The sequence below is a fragment of the Musa acuminata genome, chromosome BXJ1-8 (genome assembly GCF_036884655.1).
Source record: "Musa acuminata AAA Group cultivar baxijiao chromosome BXJ1-8, Cavendish_Baxijiao_AAA, whole genome shotgun sequence".
Taxonomy (NCBI): Eukaryota; Viridiplantae; Streptophyta; class Magnoliopsida; order Zingiberales; family Musaceae; genus Musa; species Musa acuminata.
This window is the reverse complement of record NC_088334.1, coordinates 46283631-46302580: the sequence shown is the minus strand read 5'-3', so window position 1 is coordinate 46302580 and position 18950 is coordinate 46283631. Positions and strand designations below refer to the sequence as shown.

Genomic DNA, 18950 nt, shown 5'->3' with positions numbered 1-18950 from the left:
ATAAGATATATTTTGATATATTCGCATGTAGTAGTGCTTACAAATAGATTGATATTTTAGATTACTAGTCAATGAAAATATTTATCATGATATCAAATCAAATAATATTTTTGAAATTATATATATATATATATATATATATAATTTGGGAAAAGGAAAAAGAAAGATATGATGCTAAGCTAGCTCTTGTAATGTAAATTAATCGGATGTAATTACCAAAATTCAAGCAATGTACATTATTTGTCTAACATACAAAAACATAGAACAATAAAAAATTAGAGATTGCTTCCTAATCAAATCAATCTCTATCTAATAATACATGCATATAGATATTTATATATTATCGAAAAAAATAATTAAAAGAACAAAATCTTCGATCGATGCTTGTGTTATCGGTTAGTGCATCCAAGATCTGCGTGCCACCGTCGCTCTCCATGTTGACTCTGCCTTTCATGTCAAAGTCCCAACCTGTTGCTTCCTGAGCTGCATTGGGAATCGTCGCGACGTCTTCCATCTCCTCGGTGTTCTTTCTGAACGAGGGGTACATATCATCGTCGACAGAACATCTCTGCGAATCGAATAGTAGTAGCAGCAACGCATGTAACTATTGACCAATTTAATCGAAAAAATCGAATCGAATGAGACTGAATTGGTTCATAAAGGTTTGAATCGATTAATCGGTAGTTTAGTCTTGAATATTATAAACAGTTTCAGTTGAAAGGAGTATTCTTCTTTGATTTGGTTAATCAATTCGAATCAAACTGAATCGATTTTAATTTGATGAACACTTGCCTGATCGAATTCATTACCTTAAAACTTTTATCGATCTATTCTACTAATATATATATATATATATATATATATATATATATATATATATATATATATATATATATATATATCGATTTTGAACCAGTTTGGTTAGATAGGTCTAAAACGATTTCGGTTTAGATCTATCTTACTCGGTTCGGTTCGGTTCGAACCATATCTGAAGCTGCTTAAAGTGCAATAGATTCATAGATGAAGTAGCTATATGTATCTATTTACCTTGACATTGCTGAGGTCTACGTTGTTGTCTCGGAGGAAGACGATGAATTCCTCGAAGTTCTCTTCTGTTGGGAGGTAGTGACCGCTGTATGGCCATATCGCCTGAAGCAAGCAAGCATGCATGCATGACAACCAAGAATTCAGACTCTGTGCATCAATCGACATGGATGAGGCACTCTCCCTGTGCTGAAATCAAAGTTTATGTGCACCTTAAGCACCCCTCCGGCAACCACCAATCTCCCCGCAGCCGTAGCTGCTCCCCCAGCTAGAAAGCTGGAATGCTGGAAGTTCCCCTTCCTCTTCTGCTCACAGGAGAAGAAGAACATATGATGGTATCTGACATATCTTCTTTGCTTTGGGGGTTTTGATGTTACGTACCTGACCAATATAAAGCACTCTTGATGTGCTGAGGACAAAGATCCACTTGGAGCCTTCCACGGTGCTCACGGGGAGTCCACTTTCCCTGTAGACGAGCCTCCCATCGTCCACGATGACTTCATATGCTTCCCTCTCTTTCTGCATGAGGGTGGAAGAGTATTATTCATCTGCAACACTCGAACACATGCATGCAAAATATGGTCATCAAGGAGCATACTGGTCCGAGATACCGAATGCATTGGTCTTGAAGGTTGCTTCTTGGGCACTTGTCGAGGTTTATCTCCCGTCCGTCGCCAACATCCAGCCTTCATTCACATGCAGAGACGAGGACAGACCAAAGAGGAGATCATAAGCACTGATATAGTTCAATTTACAAAGGGCAGCTTAGTGTATGATCTCCCCATACTCACCAGAACAAGAATGGCTGGGAGCTCTCGCTCTCAAACCAGACGTCATAGTAATACTGCAAATTGTGGCCGTACCGATGGCGTGGATCGATCTGCACAGCAGAATAACCTCAGTTTTCCTATCTCTTGTTGTGAGCTGCACAACAACGGTGACACACACAAGGAATCTTACAGCTTCTAGCCAGTGTTGTAGTGCTAGTTTCTGAGCCTTTTCATCTTTCGACAAACCCTTGCCGACCTGAAAATTGATGAAACCATCGATCAGAGAGAGAGAGAGAGAGAGAGAGATGCTTTTATTACCTTGGCTGCTCTAGTTCTTGCCCTTGCCCATCGGGAAGCTGCTGTTTCGGGTTTTCCAACGTTGAAGAATGACACAGAGCAATGCTTCAGAGACGCAAAATCTAATGCCTTCCACCTGCCACCAACCCAATGACATCAGAGACATTTCCTGAACAGGTAGAACACAAACACAAATCCGCCGGAAACAAAATGTGGCAGAGGTGGAGACAGACCAGAGTTCCTCAACCACGACCGCGCAATCTGCTAGGTTTCTCCTGCTTCCGCACAAGCTCTTGTAGATCCTTTGCAGCTTGGCGGCTGCTGCATCGGGCTCACTCAAAGGCCTCGGTGAAGACAACCCAGGAAGGCACCTCGCGAGCTTCGGATCACGGACCGCAACTGTTATGGTCTCGTTCATGGCTTGGTTCTTGCTCTCATTCATCGTTTGAAGCCGAGTGATCTCAATCGTCATCTCGATGTCTTTCTCCCCAAAGCTAATCGATCCTACGGAAACATCTTGTGTTTCAGCCAAGCCTATGAAAGCAAGGAAAAGGACAGACCCATAGAATCGACAGGAAGAAGAAGAAGAACAGCAAGAAGAATGACTTTGCACGAGGACGGACGACTTACCTCAGCTTCATTTATAGATAGATGCCTTAAGCAAGCAGCAAACCGCGGTATCGTGGAAATACGAAGGGGTCACTCATCACTGTACATGCAACTGTATACAAACATGTCGACCGTGGACTAATGCTGCATGTCACAGGTAGCTTCACACTGACATCACCACATCAACTACAATTCTACTTTGTCGTAGCTGATCACGACCAACTCCAGGTCGCATTTTCTTTGACTTTTTTGATCCATTCCTTCATTAATTGGATTTAGATTCATAGACACAGTATCATTCTCTCTCCCTATAATGAATGTCCATTCAACCTGATCACATCAGATTCATTCATTCCAACGATCCTGATGGACGGTCATGGACGGTGCAGAAACGATCCCCCTCGTCAAGCCGTTCATTCTGTGATATATATATATATATATATATATATAGTTAGCTTAATAATTAGAGAAATAATTATTCAAAACGTTATCTTACTATATTCTCTAAGAAATATTTGAAATATTCTCTTCTTTCAAATTCATGTGCTTATTCTTTCTTTCTACAACAATAACTGTTGTCGGTCCGAGGAATGTTTGTGAAAACCGAAGCTGTGTGTGTTCTCAACAGGAAATTGAGGGTATCCAAGTTGTACATACAGTAAATAGGAAGTCAAACAAAGAGAAGCATTCTTCGTCCCCTGTATCTGATCATGTTTCTATCACAAAGACATTCGATGCTTCATGGCAGATCTAAATCACCAATCTTGTTTCCTTTTCTGACAGAACAAGTTCAGACTGTCAATGTTGACAATAATTCGGTGTTGTGTTGGTAGAAATCCGGCACATTGGACTATCAACGTGTGTATGATATGACAATGTGCTCTGAAGAAGACAGTCCAATGTGCACATTGGACTGTGAAACACTTGAGCTTTGTCAACTGTCTTCACACCTTCTCAAGAACACCTGAAACCAGAGAAAACCAGGCAGCCTCAAACCCACAGTTATCATGACAAGTTATCAATGCATTTATTTCTTCACATGAATATTGGATATTTCTGTGATCAATATAAAGATCAAGGGAGTTCACTTCTGCAATTATAGCAGCAATCTTTTCTTTTAATCACTAAATGAATCATTTTATTGTCACATTTGAAACAACTTATCCCCCCTATAAGGACAAAATTATAATTTCTATATGACAAAATAATCTTTAAATGAAAGTAATTAATTTTTAACTGAAACACATCAGCATTAACAGCTATCAAAACAAATATATGCATATCAATCAGGGAAGGTCAATCATAGAATATCAGCATCAATGATAGACATACTTCAATCAACAATAGTGAATCTAATACCGTTCTTTTCAGGTTTCATAAAAGCTACATAATATTTTTAACTGTATTAGTAAAATAAATCCTGTTACTGCTTTCTAAATGAAATAATTTGTGGTAGTAAAGAGCATTTGAAACATTAATCATGTAAGATTTCCAACGCAAAAGCTAGAGCTTTTTTAATATAACATCTACCTAATGTTATCATTCACAGCTTATTGATTAATCTGTGCTTACAAATTAAGTGACACCTTAGTTGTTACAATCATCCCCACTATACATCTATGGATTAATGATTAATCTGGCTCCCATCGGAAGTGAGATCAAACTGAGTTGTTACAGTCTTCCCCACTTAAGAACTCCATGTTCTTGTTGAGGACCCAACATTATGATACATATGAGGTCAACCTAACAGTGGTATCACTCTATCAAATATCACACTATACTCGATATTAGGTCGACTTTGATATCATTTGTCACGATATGATCCATAACTCGATAGACTTGGACCACTGACCTAAAATGTTTAACCTGAAATTAAGAATAGTACAACAGTCAAATCCTTGTGAGACTAATTGGGGATCTAACATATACATTCAATCAAAAGTGTTACGTACCACATTCTTGACCTTTTCAAAATACTAACAAAGTCAAAATAAGGAACATTGCCATCAAGCCGATTATCGAGGAGGCTGTCTTGCTATCTATAGAAGAAGCAATTAGAACAATATGTCTTTTAAACAACATTGTTCACTAAACAATTCCAGTTATCTCTCCAACCAGTATGGATGCTGATCATACCATCCATCAACATGCATCTCAGCCATCCTTGGAGCCTCACCAAGGCATGCATCTATCTTGAATGGATTTTTGAGAAGTTAAGATGGAGTGAAAGGTTTGAGATGGGGGGGATTTGTTCATCTAATTTCGCCCATCTCACACACAACCTTTGAATGCAACTATAAACAAGACTAGAACTGTAATTTCTCTAGTCCAAATTGTGCATCAAGGTATAGAATATTCAGGTTGATGAGGATAGTAATTATGATGAGACTCGACTGACGTCAGATGATGCCTCACGCCTCGATCGACGCGACAGCACCTAGTCAAACGGACCAGAACGCCGACCGAGGCGCATTTACGCCTGCTCAGGCTCGATTCTTCACGCCACGCCAACACCAGTATCAGACGTCACCACCTTGCCCCCTGCAAACGGGCACGTCAGGAAACAGTAAGCTTCCCTATAAATACCCTCGCATTCCGAACGGGAGGGAGGAGGAGAAAAAAGACAACTTCTTCATCTGACTTCCCCTTCACATCAATTAACTTGATCGTCGGAGGGGTCGGGCCGAGCACCCCGACCCGACCTTTGTGCAGGAGCGAAGCTGAAGGTCCCTGCGAAACGCGAAGGCGAATTCTTGCTCGGAGGAGACAACGACATCGTCCCGAACACCGCAGACGACTACCTCGACGGACTCAAAGGTCGTCTCGAGAAGATCCCTATCATTCGGACCCGAACCAAGCCGCCTCGATCCCAAGGCCACGGCTTAAGGTTGTTTACACTAACACAGGTTATCTAAAAAAGAAATAAAATCACACAGGTCGAAATTTTCTCACAATGATCTAGCATTTTTTACAAAGAAAATATCTTAGCATCTCACCTTCATTTTTTTTACCTGTTCTATTTTCCGGGCACATTCTGAAAAATTTTAGATTAACCAAATATATATTGAGATATAAAATTGTCATGCAAAGAGTTGAGTGATAAAATTAAAAAAAAAATCTACTATGTAACCATATAATTATATGACCACCATGTTGACAGATACAACTTCAAACAAAGTTCACAAGAAACGAGGTATCACACTAATATACAGCTGGAGTCAAATACAGTTCCACAAAGTGAAGATTTGATATCTCACATAACATCAGTAATCAAATAGCCTAACAATGGCATGATGAGCATGGTCCCAATGAAAGTAAAAACATCTTGTAAACTAGGTAAGAGCCTCTTCTGTGTTTGTAATCTCTCCTAAAGAAAAGCAGGCTCTAGCAAGGAAACCAAGTTTGGTAATGTTCACTGCCAACAAAACAACCCCCCAAGTACTGAGGATGTTGACTGTTTACAGACAATTATGCAATCACATATAGATAATCAACAAAACTCTAAACCTTTAGAGATAATTCTTCGCCATACTGAAAGGAGGGCAGGATTTCTCAAACCTTTTTGCAATAGACATCTTTTATTGTGGCTTATTGTCTGATTCTTTTTTTGGACGAATTGCTTCCACAAGGGCCTCAATTTCTTCCTTGGCTCGTTCAAACACGTTTGGGCCTACAACTTCACCAATAGGAGTGTTCTCATCAATATCATTGCTCATACCATGAGTCTCTTTATGGTGTGTTTTCCCCCTGTGCACAGGTTCATCAGTCCCTTTCTTTGCTCTCTCAAGTAAATTGGATGATTCTACTTCATTCTCTGCTAGGCATTACGAACAAGAGGCAATAGGTTTAGATGATTAGTGTAACATGGAAATCATACATTTGTCAGTAAGCCAAGCAGTACTTGTGCTCACCAGCTAAAGCAGATACTGTCAGTAGTCAAGCCAAGAGAACTATTAATTTGAAAAAGAGGTTATGCAGAAGCTCTCAAGTGATGGGCATTGAAGAGCAATGGAGAACATCTATATTCATGTCTACCAATATCACCAATCCTACGAGTGATATGTGAAGTCTAATTCAAACCAAAATTCTCAAGAAATAAAGAAGGATTAATATGTTTTAAGAAAAAAGAACTAAATGGCAGTGAAATTGGCATAGCGGCAGTTCCCCTCAGATAACCCAATCATCTAACTCATTTCACAATGACCCTCATGAAAAATTGTTATTCATAACTTTGAACTGCCTGAGTGTAGATCTAAAATTACCATAATTCCTTTCATGATGCTCATGTTCAGGACTCCTCTTGGGGTGGAGAGCTTCTACAAGGGCTTCAATCTCTTCCTTTGCTCGTTCAAACACATTAGGACCTTTAACTTTGTTGATCGGTGTGCTCTCATCTATATCATTGCTCTTTCCATGAGTCTCCCAATCATGAGTTCTCTGCCTATCCATGATCACCTTGATGTCTCCTTTCCCTCTCCTACGGAATCAAGTCCCTTCCACTCCCTGATTCCAAACAGCATATCGCCGATTAATCCTTGTAAGACGAATATAAACATAACACTTGAAAACATTGCTCGATCAATTAAAAAGATGAACATAAATCTACCAAAAATGTGAAATTCAACCATAAAATAACGCCGCTATCGGATCATCTACTCTTGATGGTCAAGCAATGAATATTGTATGAAAAAGAGACATTTGAATTCATCAGAATCATGCTTCGAACATCGAGATGCAAGGAACATGAGAGACGCTACCATTTGCTCAACTAATCATCAGAACCGGATAAAATACCAAACTTCGACCATCAAATCATTCGCAGCTAAAAAGAAGGCAACAAATCTGTAGATAAAACGATTAACACCGCCAGAAATAAGAAAGCGAAGATGGTTTAAAGGGATCGAGAAAGGATCGGATAAGGATGGAAGACATCACCTGTTCTTCGATTGGCAGGGATATTAGGGTCAGCCGTGAAGGCAGACAGCCACTGAGGGGAAGAAAAGGTAACAAAGGAAGAGGCGAATGTCGCACGTGCGACCGCAAGTAACTGCGAATAAAACTTGTTTTCCAAATTGTTTATACATGTTTTATAAAACTTGTTTTCTATTTTCTAGAATTGCTGAATAAACCGTAAATGTTACTGAAAACAAAATCAGAAAACAAGAAAACTGCTTTGATTTGTAGCAGATTGCTTAACGGGCCCAAACAATTGATGGCCCAAATCAAAATTGGCCCTAACGGGGCTCGAACTGCATCGCAGCGGCCGATTGCTGCAAGTGCTTGCCCGGGCTTGAGCTTCGCTCATTAATCGCCTTTTCCTCGCCAATCGTTCGAAGCAAACCAGTGCATTCGCCCTTTCTCGTATCACTTCTCACGTATCGCGGTTTCCTTCGTTCGTCGAAGTCGCTCGCCGCTCATCCCCCGCAGCCGGAGGCTTGCGGAGGAGGAGAAAGAGACACTGAAACCTTGAGAGTTTTGACGTCCTCGCACGGCGCTTTCTTTCCATGTGGCCTGCCGTCTCTTCGCTTCTCCATCGATGAAGGTGCGCTCACTCGCTTTTATTCTAACAGTGTCTGTTCAATCAATGATGTCTCAAAGTAGCATACTAATCATCAACTTTGGTCTAATGATGAATCAAGTTGTTGAATATGCTATGTCAGTGAGATCATTTACTCTACATTGGTGAGATTACTATTGTGCAGTGTGTCTGTTGAAAATTTTCAGTTCAAACAACAGTGCAGTGGGAGTGGATGGTAGATTTCGAACGAGAAATTTATTTTGGCAAACATTTCTTTCATTGATTGTGAGAGATTTACTTGGCCTTTATTGGCCCTGCATGGATCCGACTAATTTCCAACTGAGAACGTTTCTTTTCTCCAGAAGATTTTTGGGAGCTGCTTTTGGGCTACCATGAAGCTGTTATACCATGTGACATGTTTGATTTTATGCACAATGCCGTGGCACTAGCTTCAACTAGTTGAATCCGTGGAGGGATCTGCTACCATCTGTTGTTGCTTTCAGCTGCTAGAAACGTCTTGCTAAAAGGGTACATTTAAATCATTCAAATGCACGATGATTCAGTACATTTGCTTGGTAATGAATGAGAATTGATATACATGTGGAGGTTCTAAATGCATGATGATTCAATACATTTGCTTGGTTATGAATGAGAATTGAATACAAGTGGAGGTTCTGAATGCTTAATGATTTAGTAGATGCACTTCAAATTTTTAATACCTGGTGTTCCAAATTTTCTTGTCTTGTTTTATTACTGAGAATTCAAAACTTGAATTTACTAATAGATGTATGTAAACCTCAACAGTTGGAAACATAATTTGCAATCCTTTCTTTTGTTTAATGCAAATGATAGATTGTTTTCTAATTAGTGTCATTGACAGTTTTCATGCGTATTATGCCCTAGCATCGTTCATGTATATTTTCAAATATAGGCTTCCTTATTGTTTGGTGTTGATGCTAGTATGTTTATTCCATAGGAAATGATGATTCAACAAATGAGTCAATGCTTCTGCTTCCAAAGAGAACATTCCAGCCAAGCCATGTTAAGCGCAAGAGGACTCATGGTTACCTTGCATGGTCTCTCTCTCAATTTAGTTAATTAATCTATTTTAATCAAGTATCCCAGATCATCAAGATGCTTATCTTGGTAGTCAGACCTTTCATTGTAGTTTATTCATTCAAAAATATGATTTTGAGTTCCCTTGATGTGATTTCTTCTGTAAATGATGCATGTGATGAGATATCTAGTAACTAATTGATTATTTTCAGCATATATAGATTTTGTTCTATAGAGTATTATCAGCATAAATTGGAATATGTGGCTCAAGTCAGCCATGTCTTTGAAAGAACTTTCCTGATAAATGTGAAATTCCATCAAGCTTGATTTGTTAAACAGTTTTTGTCAACTGTCGAGCAATTGGGCTATTATCTATTACTTGGATCAAGTTTGTTAAGAAACTAATCTAATAGTAATGTGGTCCAAAAATTGGTGAACTTTTACCTTATATATTTATATACAACCTTTAGATTCCCCAACATCTGTTTTACCAAGATATTTTTTTCATAAACCTTGTGATTAACTTACTATCTAAATATAATGACTCCTTTTTATCTATTTCTTATTATCTTTGTTATGCTATTCCTCTGTGGCTACATTTTGTGATTTCATTGTTTTAAAGTGCTTCCTTTGTGTGTGCTGTCTTGTTTAGGAAGTCTACCAAGGGTGGGCGTAAGGTCATCGCTCGCAGGTTGGCAAAGGGCAGAGCAAGGATTGCGGTCTAGGATGTTGCTGTAACAAGTCAGATGGATGCGGGTGGTACAGGATCATGCCATGGCGACTCCATATCTCCATGATCCGAGATGTTGAGATCAGATGCTCAGTATTACAGCAAAGTTTTAGTGTCAAAAATTGGAAATCTCTTAGTGCAACTATTATTTGTAAACTTGTCATTGGGTGTTCTTCATCTATTTTCCAATATTTCTTTTGGTTCAATTTACATTGACATGGAGAATTTCAAATGGATGTTGTTATGAATAATTTTGTTTTACACAAAGATAGCTTTATGAAGAGAAATGGATGAAGAGGCATGCCTTGTAGTGTTTATTAACCATCTCTCCTCATCTTGAAGTGTATACAGGTTCAAATATTTGACCCAGGTAATTCTCCTGGTGGGGATTATGATGTGCATCCAAGGGATTCTCCATTGTGCTGATGCGAGTGCTCCAAATCAGAGTCCGACAGTACTATCTCCTCTGAGGTAAGACGGCACAATCGCTGGTCCAAACATGATCATCCCACAATCATCATCATTCAATTCTTCCCTCTAGAATTGATTTCATGTGATCTCCTGACCCCACAGGTTTGGCCAACTTCTACAGATCTCACCAATGTGCATCATGCTTCTTGGATTGAGGGAGACAAAGAAGCAAAGGTGTCATTGTACCAAGTAGGACTATGTCCTGTAGCTCAATAGCAGGCCCCCAAATAAGGTTTGCTGACTCTCTCCTCTGAAAGCTGCACTTTGTTGGATGTACTGCATTATTTGAGTTGTGCGCCTCACAAGCCAGGACTTGGATCCTTGGTAATGTCTCTCTCTCCTTGCCCACGAGTGATGCAGAGACTGAGAACGTTTCAAGTCTTGCTGTCATATAAACTAGATGTAGTTCCTCTGATCTGAGATCCTTCTCTCTTCAGCCATCGAACAGATAAGAAATCTGCGGCCTGCAAAGCCATCAAGATGCTAATGGCTACCTGCCTTTGATGCATACTGGCATTCTGCTGCAGAATAAGGTGTAGTAGCCCTGAAGGCTTGTTTTCTTGCTACCTTTAGATTGGCAAGTCTGTTGGTATTGTGTTTATTATGAAGAAAAAGGAAGAAGGTCTAGGGTTTGCCTCTGATTAAAGAATCATAGGTACGGCAAAGTGTATTGATATGATTATTTTATTGTTAGATTAGTAGAAGCCAAACCATAATTTTATGATCATCCTATTAATATAGAACATGGAAATCTGTTACCTGATACACATCAGAACTCGACAAAAGAAGAGTGATGTTTTTCAGAGAATAGAATCATTGTAGCAAAAGTGGATAACAACACTAAGAACAATCCCTAGAACTTACTGAAGATCAGTTTAAAGAATATTTCAATCTGAATTGATGGAAAAACTAACCCATTAACTTGAAAGAATTGCAATTGTGGCATAAAATGCTTTTGTTTAATCATACACATTATTAGGTCTGGTAAAACGAACTTGATAAGCTTACTTAAACTGTTGAAGGTCTAAGCTGATGCTAGTAGATTTATGTATTCTTATATATCATCATAACCATCCTTTTCCTTTCTATGCAGGCAAGTAAGGTGGATCCAACAAAGCTGGGAGTTCAAGTCATCATACATCAGTATAATACACAGTGAAATTCCTAGTATTGTCTTCACTGGCTGTTCATGGATCACAAGCAGCTCACCCTGTGGTCTGGATGGAGACATGCTCTTCTTCAACAATTTCCATCTCCCACCTGCACACGCAGAGAGGATAAGAGAGGATCAGTGACACAACACATGCCAAGGTAAAATGATTGATAGCAGGGCTGGGCTGTGCTGTGCCAAAGAAACTTTTCCCTGCCCACTTGCCTGCTAAATGGCAAATCTGTGTCTGCGCCTCATACAATGCAGAAACAAAGAAAGAAACAAAAGCTTGAAATGCCTCTGCTGCCTTCAGATCTACCTCCATCCTCCACATTCCTATGGCTCTCTGAAACTTGCAGCAATACATGACAATGAATTATAGGGTGGCATCTTGGAATCTAATATGTTGTACTTTACCCTTATATCTGTCAAGCCCCTCTATGTTGCTGGGAAGCCATGTGCATATGCGACATCTCACTGTTTTTGTTTCCATATGAAGGTTTAACCCATTGTTATGTTGTTATCTGTTCCTTTTCTTATCATCTCTTCCCCAGGAATGTTCCTCTTTGCTGCCCTCATAACAAAATTCCAAATGCTTGTGGTATATAATTTTATTTTACTATTTGGAATATATAATTTTATTTTATTCCAAATATTTTCTTTAATTTTGTCAACCATTATCTAATGATAAGGTGGTTCGAGTCTTAAAAATAACCTCTTGATAAATCTAAGAGTGCATATATTAACCTTAGTTTATTCTCATATTTGACTTTGCCTATAATATAAATTGTAATATTTCAACTATTTAAATTAATTATATGAATCTTTTTTTTTATCATCGAATGTTATACTAATCGAATCAAGCATAATGTATTCGTAAGTGTTTTCTTTATTTTTTCTCGTACCACTGATAATAAATATCTCGTGGTACCATCTATTTAAATCTTCGGCTAAATAATCTTTTTATATTTTATTTCTTCAATGATGCTATGGTTAATTACTCACAAAATTAAAAAGAATGAATAATTAGGAGTACTTGGGAGATTGCCTTCAACAACTGCTCCCTTCTCTCCATATGCCATGTATATATTCCCATCTGTATACCTCCTCAGGAGATTCCTTGCATTCAGGTACTCCCTCTCTTCACTGTAGAGGAGGTATGCAACAACTCCCCTTCTCCCTCTTGAAATGTTCCATCAAGATCAACATCACCAAGTTCAACTACCAAATGTCCATCATCAGCAGCATCGAGGACAACAATGGGTCAGATATCTGCACTTGTCTCCAACGTACTGCTCGTCGCAGCCCAATGATCCCCTGCTGATGACCGGATCAGGCACAAGCAGCAACGACGAACTCGTCAGCGAAGCCGAGCATGAATCGAGCCTGCGGTGGACGAGGAAGACGGTGGCTTCAGATGAACCTGCCGCAGGTAGACCAGGAAGAGTCTCACGAACTCCTCACCATGATAGCTGTAGCAGCAGCTCACCTGGTGGTGTCATCAGATTCTGCTCGGACTGCACCACTACGAAGACTCCCTTGTGGAGAAGCGGACCTCAGGGTCCCAAGGTAGTGGTTGATCCAATGAAGCTTCTCTCGCACCTACATTTCTGTTTCGTGCTCATCTTTAGATCCTTCCATGGTGGCTTGACGTGCAGTCTCTTTGTAATGCCTGCGGGATAAGGCGGAGGAAGGCGCGACGTGCCATGGCGCCCGAAGCAGCAGCAGCAGTAGGAAGTGATGGAAGAAGAATCCCGGCAGATAGACCTACAAAAGCTCTCAAACAGAAGAAGAAGAAGAAGAAGAAGAAGAAGAAGAAGAAGATTCGACGACGATAAGAGCTCAGCTTTCCATCAGGTCTTCCCCCAGGATGAAAAGGATGCAGCCGTCTTGTTGATGGCTCTCTCTTGTGGCCTCATCCATGGTTGAGTCCCCTCTTATCTCCTGACACAGTATCAAGGTGTAATCTTCCATCTGCTGCTTTAATGTTCATCTGTTATCAAGTTGGGAATATCCATTCTTCAGTACTCCAACCACTGGACTTGCAACTTCGAACACAAAATTATTGTCCCAAGCAAACTTTTCTTGCACAGATGCAATTATATTATAAGACAGGAGTAATTCATAGTGTCTGGATTACCAAAATACACCTATTAGACACTACTTTCACATGTGCATTCAGGACACTGCAACAATCCAAACGCATGATAACAACAAAGGCTCTCAGCATTCATAGTACATATCATCATCACATGGTTGTTTTAGATGAATCATGGAGAAGATCCTTCTGCAATATGGGTTGAATCGAAGGGTTGAATGAGGTGTGATTGCTTCAACCAGTGCAGCATAGAGTTTTCCCTGAAGAGAAGAAAGTAGAAGATGGTTTAGAATCTTTACTGTAACAAAATCTGCTGTGAGTACTGTGTGGTTGCAGGTTAAATCTGGTCTCGGTAGAAACCTTTGCAAGCGTTAAGGGTAGATTGGATCACGTAATTTTCATATGAATCTTGTGGTAGCAGTTCAAACTGAGGTTCCGACAGCAACTCGAGTATGATCTTTTGCTCGGATTTGTTCGTCGAAAATTTGCAGACATTTTTCCACCACATTACTGCCGAACTTTTGGGTCGAGAGTGTCACATAAGGTCCTTCAAATTGTGATGCCAGATGTGCATTTACCAGTAGATTTCTTAGCTTTAGCACATACTGAGCCACATGATTACTGAAGCAAAGCAAAAGAACTGTAAGTCTAAGAACACAATGGTGTAAAAGGCAACAAAGGGTGACATCCATGATATCAATGATCTCATATAGAAGAAAAATAGAAGAGAAGAGCAAATCTTGTTATAGAATCATCTAAAAGGCAAAACATGATTAATTTATTTTCATTGTTATCCTAAACACTTGCAAATCTTAGAAATTCTCTTTTTATGATCATTGGCCATGTGGAAAGGTTTTCCTAAAACATGTTTACTCCACAAAAATTAATTTTAACTAACTACATTTCTAATCCTTAACCTTGGTATAGGTAAAATCCAATGAGGTTTATGTGAATGGTATATAAGGTTGATTTCCAAGAATTAGAGAGGCATATAGGATATTTGCATTTCTGGATATATATATGCTTTATAAAACAAAGAATATAGAGAAGTTAAGCTAATGAAGAAAGATATCAATAGATTGAGTGAAAATAATTGATAATGTTCTACAAGCATGTTTGGTAACCCCAGAACAAGATGGACCAGCTGATGGAAGCAAATACTCAGAAACAAGACCTGGTCTAACATCAAAAGGTATTCAAACTAAAAAGGAGGGACTGAGAAAGGCACCAATATTGTTGCAAAGGTATTCAATCTTATAAAATATCATGTTCTTATATTGAAATCACCAATTACTACATATAGCAATAAAACATAAGAGTCTCAGATAGACTGCATAGCATGAGATACTTGTCATATATATTTTCTCTAGGAAGCAAGAATTTAGTAATAACTTATCATCAAGAAATATGGTTTCATTAAGATAACTTCTGATTAAAAGACTGCAGGTATTGACAAAAGGAAAAAAAAAAAAAAAAAGATTCAAAGCACAGGGGAAAATTTGTAATGAGATGCAATTATGTATAAATGAAACTTGTGTTTTATAGGAATGCAAGAAATGAGTGTCAAAAGATCACCCAAAAGCATCCACTGCAAGGAGAAGACAATGAGTAGCTATTTGTGTGAGCAGTTCTGCTTGATGCACCCCTGTGGAGAGACATATGCAGTGTTGCAGAGTGCAGCAAGTTGGTGAGTAGCCATATAGATCCAGTGCTTGGCAGCAGCAAACTGCCACAAAGTAAATGATTAAATCTATGCATCTGAAACACTAGAGAGAGATGGCTACATATGCAAGGCAAGCAAACAAAAGAGTAATAATATAGTTTGAGATTAAGACTTAGGTCAAAGTTTGATTTGGAATTTAAAATAAAAGAGGAAACTAAATGTGTTTTCAACAACTTTTCATGGTAAAAAATTCACAAGTAGTTGCAGGAATTATCCATGTCTATAGCTGTATCTTCTTTCTTCCCCAGCCAAACTGAAGAGTTGTGACTTTCTAAGTGCCTCATTGAAATTGATACAAGAGAGTACAAACTTAATGAAATCAAAACAAGATGGTAATGCATTAATTTGAACTATAATTTTGCTTTGTTCATACAAAGCATCATAAATTTCAGATGGCAGGATTACCAAGCACCCTTATGTCAAAAATTGCAGGAAGTTCACCAAGCAAAACTTATATATACAAGCATCCTATTGGTTGAGAAAGGAAAAAGCTAGATTCTGGTGACATGATCCAATGTGACACACAAGAAATTAGTCCCATGTTTGATTTCTCCATTTTCATGGATTAAGCTCATGGTTAAGAATATATGGTCATGCATCTGATTTCTCAGCTGTAGCAAAAACATTTCAGCTACTGTCATCTTTGTTCAGTAAGATTAGAGCATTATAAGGCTTCAATCTATAGCAAAAAAAAGCCCAACTACATAGTTGATCTTCCCTCTAAAATATATAAAAACAAATTTTCCGTATTATTTGAAATGTTTTTATCCCTTGACACTCTTCTATGCTGTCGGGTGGGTCTCTTTTTCGGATACCGGTATGAGCATCCATATTCAAAACGGCACACAAAGCATCCATTGTGTATTTTTCTGCAAATGGCAAGACACATAAATATAGTTAAGTTTTAGGAACAAAGCTACCCAAAATTTAATTTGACTTCCCAAGATATGCACTCACAACCTATCACCCACAGTTATATGAGTCCTTTACTATCCTGTTAGCAAGCAAATAAGAACAAATAAGCAGAATACTACTCAGCAACACCACAAGGAGCATCTGGTAAGAGTCCTTTCTAAGGTTTGAATCAGAGCTCTTTCAAATGTTAAACCATCTGATAAATCAACGACAGTGTCTTGATTCTGTCAATAGGTCATATTTCTGAGGATTACTTGGAATTGAATAGAAAAATGTTGATTACAGAGGAACAAATACACAAAAGATATTGTTCACTTTTGCAGTGTCCTGTATTTTTAAGCTAATATGTATAGTTCAACTATGTAATAAGCAAAGACATCTTGTCCAATTCACTATTCAAAGATTGTCCACACACCAAAAAAGGCAACAAAACAAAGAGAAAGGGAAAGAAAGAGAAGAACAGAAATCAACATACCCCATTGTCTTCAGGTGGAATGCATGTCAAGAAATGGTTGATTACATGATTGCCGTTTGTGTCCTCAATAAGACTAAGAAGCCCGTGCAGCAATTAGCCGTGCAATCTGTTTTGAGTGTCTGAATCTGCTTCTGCACTGTGTTCACCAAAGTAGATGATATGCAGACATGTAGGGAGCTGTTTTGGGTGACAAATTTGTTGTCTGGTACTGATGTTCAATTCCTGGTAGATGGGCAGGTAAATAATGATCAAGGACCTGCTTATTATTCTTTAACTGTCTTTGTTGTGCTGGACAAATCTGTTCTTGGGTTTTATTTGTTACCCTTTTTTGAGATCTTTGAGAATGTTTTGCTGGGCGTATTAATTTTGAAAACAATTTACAGAACGTCTTTGATGGAGTGAAAATTTTATTTTATTTTTATACCATTATCTATACACGTTGTCGTGTCCATCATCATATTTGTGTCACGTCTGTCTTATCGGATTTGTCTTTGCTCGTTTGCCCTCGAGCAAGGAAGGAGGGGGTGTAGCAGACTATCGTATTTGTGTTATGTCTCTTTTGTCGGATATGTCTTTGCTCGCTTAGCCTTGGGCAAGGAAGGAGAGGATGCAGTAATGATGACTCTTACTACGCAAGAGTATAAACAATCGTTGTCATCGATCATAGGTGAGGAAGGAGGTGGGGTGATCTATCCTTTCGTCACAAGGTTTGTTAGGGGCTATTATGCCTTTACTATTGGATAAATTCAATGTAGGAAAATGTCTCACCCTCATCGTTGCACTTGCACGGAAGGAGGGCTACAAAGGTTGCGGCATCGACAAAGACCCCCTCAACAATGGGTTCGATGGAAGGTTAGGAATAAAATTATTATTTCTAAAAATGATATTATGTGAAAATTTTTTTTGAAGGTTAGGAATAAGATTTTTTCTAGGAATTCATCCTAAAAGTATCATCTCTGTTTTTAGTCTATTTCAACTGTATATTGACGAGATGAGAATGGAAATATTTAGTGGTCGACTTGTGGAGATTTTTTTTAAAAAAAAGGTTACTTTGGACTTGGATGAGTAAAACATGAATTGGGCATAGAATACACAAATGATTAAATTTAAATTTGGTAAACAATTTGAGTAGGTATGAATGAGTAGCAAATTAAGAAGAATATGCAATTAACCGTAAAAATTTCTTGTAGAAATGAGTGAAAAATTAGAGTCAACATACATGGTAGCAAATGAAAGAAAGAATATGATAAATGTCGTATAAATTAGTAATAAAATTGAAAAAAATGAAATTGAGTATAATTTAGTAAATGAATGGGAAGTTTTGTTGAATATAAGATATAGAAAAATAAATTAATTAAGTACAAATGAGTGGCAATGATAAAGAAGTTTAAAAGTAGTAAATTGCCGTGTTATAAATAAATAAATAAATAATAAATAAACAAACAAACAAACAAATAAATAAATAAATAAATAAATAAATAAATAAATAAATAAATAAAATTAAAAATAAATAAATAAATAAATAAATAAATAAATAAATAAATAAATAAAATTAAAAATCCGACCTGCCGGATTCGAACCAGCGACCTAAGGATATCTGTCACCACTACAGTCCTCCGCTCTACCAACTGAGCTAAGGTCGGTTTCTTGATTATGAACTTCCATATATAAATATAAACTTTTGAGACCCCACTAATCATTCTTCCATGTAATTTTCTCATTTGAATTTTATTAAATGATAATACATGATCTGAGATTTCAGATACCAAATACATAGTTATACCTAATTGGATCAGTATGGATCTAATATGTATAGATACACAATGCACCAACATTATAGATCAATATTGAATATATATATATATATGTGTGTGTGTGTGTGCACAAAGAAAAAAACAAATCTGATGTTACATTATAACCAATTTTTATTAGTGTCATGTCTTATGTATGAAGGCATTATGGTTTTGTTGTAGTCATATCTGATGTTACCAAAATTTGCCTACTTCATATTTCTTATGAGAAGAATGATCAATTTGGAATAAGACACAAGCAGTAAGCATATTGTATTTATTCTCATCAATTTTAGTGGACAAG

The 18950-nt window shown here is 38.0% G+C and overlaps 2 protein-coding genes, 1 long non-coding RNA gene and 1 other non-coding gene across 5 annotated transcripts; 1 reads left to right on the top strand and 3 right to left on the bottom strand.

The window, feature by feature from the left end:
• Positions 1 to 340: 340 nt before the first annotated feature.
• Positions 341 to 2583, bottom strand: LOC135680412 (IQ domain-containing protein IQM1-like). The gene is made up of 9 exons (XM_065194292.1): positions 2345 to 2583; positions 2133 to 2247; positions 2005 to 2070; positions 1836 to 1924; positions 1643 to 1730; positions 1426 to 1563; positions 1257 to 1349; positions 1048 to 1149; positions 341 to 568 (listed from the first exon to the last, which is right to left on the bottom strand). Exons 1-9 carry the CDS (start codon positions 2581 to 2583, stop codon positions 341 to 343), a joined length of 1158 nt encoding a protein of 385 aa, XP_065050364.1.
• A 753-nt stretch (positions 2584 to 3336) lies between these two features.
• Positions 3337 to 7649, bottom strand: LOC103996320 (uncharacterized). The gene is made up of 3 exons (XM_065080287.1): positions 6983 to 7649; positions 6279 to 6534; positions 3337 to 3684 (listed from the first exon to the last, which is right to left on the bottom strand). The coding sequence occupies exons 1-2, from the start codon at positions 7167 to 7169 to the stop codon at positions 6299 to 6301; spliced, it is 423 nt and encodes a 140-aa protein (XP_064936359.1). The 5' UTR covers positions 7170 to 7649; the 3' UTR covers positions 3337 to 3684; positions 6279 to 6298.
• A 397-nt stretch (positions 7650 to 8046) lies between these two features.
• On the top strand, positions 8047 to 12160 carry LOC103996524 (uncharacterized). 2 transcript variants are annotated; one of them, XR_010476631.1, is made up of 7 exons: positions 8047 to 8262; positions 8601 to 8766; positions 9215 to 9314; positions 9947 to 10495; positions 10598 to 10819; positions 10933 to 11028; positions 11589 to 12160. It is a non-coding gene; the product is annotated as an uncharacterized LOC103996524 (long non-coding RNA). The 2 variants fall into 2 exon arrangements; XR_010476630.1 differs by having other exon boundaries at positions 10598 to 11028.
• A 6255-nt stretch (positions 12161 to 18415) lies between these two features.
• On the bottom strand, positions 18416 to 18499 carry TRNAY-GUA (transfer RNA tyrosine (anticodon GUA)). The gene is given in 2 exon segments: positions 18416 to 18451; positions 18463 to 18499. It is a non-coding gene; the product is annotated as a tRNA-Tyr (tRNA).
• Between the last annotated feature and the right edge of the window lie 451 nt (positions 18500 to 18950).